The sequence below is a fragment of the Bombus impatiens genome, unplaced genomic scaffold, assembly GCF_000188095.3.
Source record: "Bombus impatiens unplaced genomic scaffold, BIMP_2.2 scf_0985, whole genome shotgun sequence".
Taxonomy (NCBI): Eukaryota; Metazoa; Arthropoda; class Insecta; order Hymenoptera; family Apidae; genus Bombus; species Bombus impatiens.
The window spans coordinates 1-6294 of NT_177404.1; the positions used below are offsets into that span (position 1 = coordinate 1).

Below are 6294 nucleotides of genomic sequence, written 5' to 3' on the forward strand. Positions count from 1 at the left end.
TGCTCCCATTCCTAGAAAATTGACAACAAAACATGACAAATGTAATTCGATATATCGATACAGTACAACGCCGTTTATATAAACTCTACTTATCTGAGCAAAAATTTAGTCAGTATTCAATTAAATGAATTTCGGTTGTTTGAATTTGCTAATGTGAACATGGATTCCTATTTGGTAAACGAAAGATCAAAGCTGGTGAAGAGATACGTGTGGCCCTCATGATATGAATTTCAATTATATAAGGTACTTGTCGATGTTGTCAAAATTATGCGTAATTATACAAGTTCGTATAAATGAAGTTCTACTGTATTTTAATATCTTTATTAGCATCACTTCATTACCGTGAGTAAATGATATGCAAGGAAACAAATATTCACCGTACAGCCTATTAGTTCCACGAAACATATCTCGTTAAGAAGGTCCTCTATCTGAGATATAAAGCTAAAAATTGTTTGCAAATTATACGTTTACATAGTCTATACGATCTACATAAACATTGAAACATTTTTTACCCTAGTATGTGTAAATGATGTTCCACAATATCGCCTAATCGCTGTTCATGGACGTTCGAGTTCTTTTCTTCTTCCAGACTACCGACGAGTCTTTGAAGCATTTTCACGAGGATTCCAAACTGTCCGCAGACGTGCATGACGAATACAGCAGCCAAGCTGCAAGCACCGACGGTTACCGAATATATCACAAATCCAGCCAAACATTGCATGAACTGCACGATTTCAAACGAAGGACTAGTCCGTGGATCCAGAAGACCGCGGTAAATGGGAAACGCTTGTGTCCTCACGGTTTCGTTGTCGATGATTTCCGTGCGTTTGGAGCATAGTGGCATTACGGTGGTATAGAAAAATCCGCCAGAATACATGAAGCCAGCGCAAAAGATCGCCAAAGATCTCCCAATTCTTGCATTCTCTTTCATAATTTCTCTGTCTTCTTGTCGCAGTTGCGCATGAATGCGATCCCAGTCTGAGCACGATCCCAATCTGAGCGAATATTCTCGATACATTTAGCAATCATGACACCACGAGAGGCGAGGATGTAATATTTAATCGCAGCCATCACGCAGAAGCTGAGCACACCGATCATTTTGATCTTGGCTTCGGGATCGTCTGTTTTGACAAGAACAGTGCAGAGAGCGCAAGGTATCAGGAGGAAACTTATTAGAAAGGAGCTAATCAAGGTGAGAATGATGGAATTGCTCTTTTCTGTTGTTGTGATACACAGGGAGATAGGCCAGACTCCGATTGACTTGAGTAACCAACGATTTATCTGGACACTATACATCCAATCTTTGTCCCATGAATGGGTAGATGGATTTACAAGGCCGACCATGCTGCATGGAATGATATTAACGAGTCGAAAGTGCATTCACAACTGAAGGGATGATGAGTGGTGTACATCGATTACTGAAGCTTTCGACATCGCGCATGTGCTAACTTCGTCGGCTTTCTCTCAACAAATATGATTCGAGCAGCTTGCCAGTGTAGAACTTACCTCCTAACCACTAGTTGATTCGATCCGCGAGGAGGTGTGTATGTGTGCACGACAAAGCCATAAGTGCGAACGTATGGATTAGAAATATTTCTCCCATGAGTTCTATGTAATTTTTATGTGCGATATTTCTGTTACAATACGTTTTTCGTAAATGCATTCTTTTTTTCTGTATCTTACCTCCAATTGTCGTATCACGTTTGTGATCTGAACCACAGTTATATTATATTATACAGTATATTGCATTTGTGATAAAGTTTAGTTTTCAATTAGTTTCAGTTGTATATGTTACAGTAATCGCTTGAGTTAGAATGATGGAGGATAATTTGAACTTTTTCGCAGGATGGGAAAGCTGATCAGAGGTATGTTTTAAAAATTTGGAGCATGATTTGCAGACGTGATACGTGTCAGACGATCTCATGCTAGTGAGTGTGAAGGTATATTACATATTCTACTTTTTAGTAATTTTACTGATATTCGAATTAGCGTTTAAATGTTATACCGAGGTTCATGGACATTGACTACAGCGGAATTATTCATTATGCGATGACGAAGGGAAAGTAACCCTTACTTTCTGTTTTTAACGAGTTTTTCTGTGCTTACGTGCTTTATTCTGTACTTTATTCTGACAAAATTTCTTATGTTTATAGAAGATACGAAAGATATACACGATTTTCCGACTTATATCATATACAAACTAAGATATTTCCTACGATGTTAAAAACCTGTTTACTTGTTAAAACAAAAGATTACAGGACAGAAGGAATAAATTATCTTTATCCATGAACTCTCGTATAGCATTACTAATACTTACATTAAATATTTAATAATTACATAATAATTTAAACCATAAGGTTTAAGTTTGATGTAACAATTATGTATTAATATGTATAATAGTGCGTTCTAACTTTTCAAAAGGATAGACAAATTTGACAGATTGTCATATATATTTATGTACATATATATGACATTGTCACATGTATTGTCTTGTTTATATAAAAATAATAAGCAATATCTTTAATACTCCTTATATTTTAAATTTTACAAGTTTACGCATCAACAGATCAAAAATGTACTGTGTTATGTGGCTTGGCGCAACAGGTTGAAATACGCGCAAGCAGTTTTTATTACCTGAAATAGTATCAGATTTTTCAACAATTGGTGAATATAGATAAATGTAAATAAACTGATAACTTACATTACCGAAGGTGAATATGGACATATGAACTAGCTTACCAGCAGTGATTTTAATCATCATGCTGGATCTTAAGATTATCTGGATCAAATTAAGTATATCCTTGTAAGGTAAGTAGTACCAGTTTGTCATATAAACCACTTCTCCAACCTTTTCGCACTATTGAAAATTTTCTCGGTAAATGTTGATTATAATTGGGAACAATTTATGTTACCTATATGTTCGTTACCTGTTCTTTTAGTGTCTCACCGATATAACATACGACAAAAATGTTAAAAGTCATGGAAAAAAGTATTATCAGATATGCAGGCATATACTGAATATCATGTTCTTTCCATTCCTAAAGAAAATATAATATATTTTTAATTAAATTAACTACCTTTTATTCAGTGAATTTGAAAGCAATATTGTTTAAAGAAAGGCAAAAATTTTGAAGAAAACATATCATCAGATTGGCTAAAAGTATCAACATAAAATTATTAGATATAGGAAGCTGGTAATTCAAAGTAATTTGTTTTAATTCAAAATAAGAGTTTTACTCAAAATAAAAATTGCAATATCAAAATAAGTATCGTTTAGAAAATATATATCTATGTATAATAAATTGCTATTAGGGAACATACTTGAATGAGTACATAAACGTATATTTTTCTCTCTAAAATAAAATAGATCTTTTAAGAACGTACTGTAAGGATATAATATCCAATCATGCACATGTTCATCGTACACTTGAACAGTTCCATGAAGCATATTTCATTCATCACATCTTCGATACCTGCTATAAAACTGCATTCAATATGTACTTACAGTATGTTACGAATAATCACCAAAATAACGCAATAAATATTCTTCGATAAATCTTACCTCAGAACTCTGAGATGATGTTCAACGATCTCGCCAATTTCATTCAGTCCAACGTTTCTACTATGATCCTTCGATCGATTCACATATTCCTTGATCCATATCATGAGAACAGTCAGTTGGCCACACGCGTGGGCTGCAAATACAGCAGCCATGCCAACTGCGCCAACTGCGCTTGAATTTGCGATAAATCCAGACACAAATTGCGAAGCAAGTATGATTTCATATGTTGGACTAACGTCAATTGAAATTAAACTTTTATAGAAACCGCAGGGTAACAGACGTATAATTCTCGTTTCATTTCCTATCTCGATGATTTTCGTGGCGAAAGCCGCCATCGTACAGTGTGACAAGACACCAACTTGCATGAAAGCAGTGCAGAAAACAGTAATATAGCGGCCAATCCTCGCATAACGCATCATTACTTGCTGATCCTTCTGCCTAGTTACGATTTTCCAGTCATTTTGTATATGTTCTATACAAACACGCATCTCTCTGCTTCGTAACAACAAGGTGCTATAATTAATGCCACCGATAAGCCAATGACTGAAAGGGCCAAGTATCTTCAGTTTCATGCGAATATTTTCATCTTCCAGAATGAGATGGAGTAAACAGGGGATTATGGTGAACAACACGAAGAAGTAACAGAGAAAGATTAAAACAAAGCAAATAATTCTTTCCAGCCTCGAAGTGGATGCAGATAGAGGCCAAACCCCGATTGGTTTGAGGAACCATCGATTTAATTGCAAACTGTAATCGCTAAGGCTATATAAATTTTCCTCGATTCTTACAGATTCTGTCATCGTGGTCACTCGACAAAGTTATCAGAACTACTGAATCGAATGTTTGATATGAATGGAGTCGGTGCATCAGAGTGCACAACACTTGCATAAAGTTTTGAGTGATTCTACGACGATCGATTTGTCTGGACAGTTTTTACAACTTGCACGGTGCACGCGACTGTGCATGCTTGGAAGTTACCGAAAGCTATCGTGGGAACGCACAACGTGGACATACATATTGTTGGTTTTACGACAGATTATGTTGGGTTTAGTTGGTATATGATTGAATTGATGAAGTCATTGGTGCAGTACTTTGCGAGATGTGAAATGTTCTAGATTTTACCATTCTAGAAATTAGTTCTTTGGGATATGCAACGAAGGTAAATGTTTGTTTTATTTTCATTGTTGTAAGTTCTTGGTATGTTAGAGTTCATTGATCTTCTGATCAGGTCAATGTTGTTTAAAGGACCTCCATATTTTGAAGCTCGAGTGTTTCATTACTGAGCATATACAGTTATATGATTTCAAAATATTGCATTGGTATCACATATACAGGATGGTTGGTAACTGGTGGTACAGGCGGAAAGGGAGTGATTCTACGCAAAAAAAGAAGTCGAAAATATAGAACAAAAATTTTTTTTTAATTTCCTTTTTTAAATATTTTTAAAAATCTACAGTGAGACCCGTTATAACGAGACGTGATAAAGTGCACGCGTACCGAGCGAAAATTCAAAGTCGATTTTCTCGAAAACAAAGCCTCAAACGAAAAATTTTTATTCTATATTTTCGACTTCTTTTTTCGCGTAGAACCACCCCCTTTCCGCTTGTACCACTAGTTACCAACCACCCTGTATATTTTGATGTTGTCTGTAAGATAGACAGGTAAATTTTAACGAACGAGATGAATGAAAAAATGGTGACTGGAGAAGAAAAGAGTACTCAGGCGCCATGATAGTAAATACATTTCAATATTATTAGCAATGCTAATTAGCAATTTTATAATTTTTCGTTGCTTCGTAGCAATAAATTGGTATAATTGATGCCTCAGATAAACCAATGACTGAGCGGAACAAACACCATCAATTTCATGTAAATACTTATTCCGCAGCTCTTTAAATAAACGTCAATGTGAAGCATGATCGTAGGATAATGCCATTTTAAATCGCAATTAGATTTTGGTTTGTCGCATCGTAACGCTGCCAGTGTGCGGATCTGGATCAACGTATATTGTACTTATACTTATTTAAATATATTTCTATTACACGTTCATTCATGCGTTGTTCTAGCGGATAACCTCAACACGGTTCAAGCGGGTGATGGAGCAGCTAAAATTTTTTTGTTAGTGTTAGTGTTTAGTACCAAGAACTAAGCACCAAGCACCAAGCACCAAGCACCAAGCACCAAGCACCAAGCACCAAGCACCAAGCACCAAGCACCAAGCACCAAGCACCAAGCACCAAGCACCAAGCACCAAGCACCAAGCACCAAGCACCAAGCACCAAGCACCAAGCACCAAGCACCAAGCACCAAGCACCAAGCACCAAGCACCAAGCACCAAGCACCAAGCACCAAGCACCAAGCACCAAGCACCAAGCACCAAGCACCAAGCACCAAGCATCAAGCACAAAGCCCAAAGCACAAAGCACAAAGCGCAAAGCACCAAAGTAGTAAAGTACCAAAGTACTAAAGCACTAGTACCACAGAGTGCTAAAGTACCAAAAAGGACCCTACTACTTTCGTGCTTCAGCACTCTGTGGTACTTCAGTATTTCTTAGTACTTTAGTAGTTTAGCATTCAGCGCTTCAGCACTTCAGCAATTCAGTAGCTCAGCACTTCAACACTTCAGTACTTCAGCACTTCAGTACTTCAGTGTTTCAGCTTTAGTACTTCAGCACTTCAACTTCATCTTCAACTTCAGCTTCAACTTCAACTTCAACTTCAACTTCAACTTCA

At 36.6% G+C, this 6294-nt stretch overlaps 2 protein-coding genes across 2 annotated transcripts; both read right to left on the reverse strand.

Annotated features, from left to right (window-relative positions):
• Positions 1-244: 244 nt before the first annotated feature.
• Positions 245-1526, reverse strand: LOC100748106. Its single transcript, XM_012391211.3, is given in 3 exon segments — positions 245-441; positions 513-982; positions 985-1526. Coding segments are annotated over 3 exon segments (978 nt in total). The 5' UTR covers positions 1381-1526; the 3' UTR covers positions 245-329.
• Positions 1527-2527: 1001 nt separating this feature from the next.
• Positions 2528-4657, reverse strand: LOC100748230. The gene is made up of 4 exons (XM_024370851.2): positions 3563-4657; positions 3385-3484; positions 2928-3038; positions 2528-2857 (listed from the first exon to the last, which is right to left on the reverse strand). The coding sequence occupies exons 1-4, from the start codon at positions 4360-4362 to the stop codon at positions 2531-2533; spliced, it is 1338 nt and encodes a 445-aa protein (XP_024226619.1). The 5' UTR covers positions 4363-4657; the 3' UTR covers positions 2528-2530.
• Between the last annotated feature and the right edge of the window lie 1637 nt (positions 4658-6294).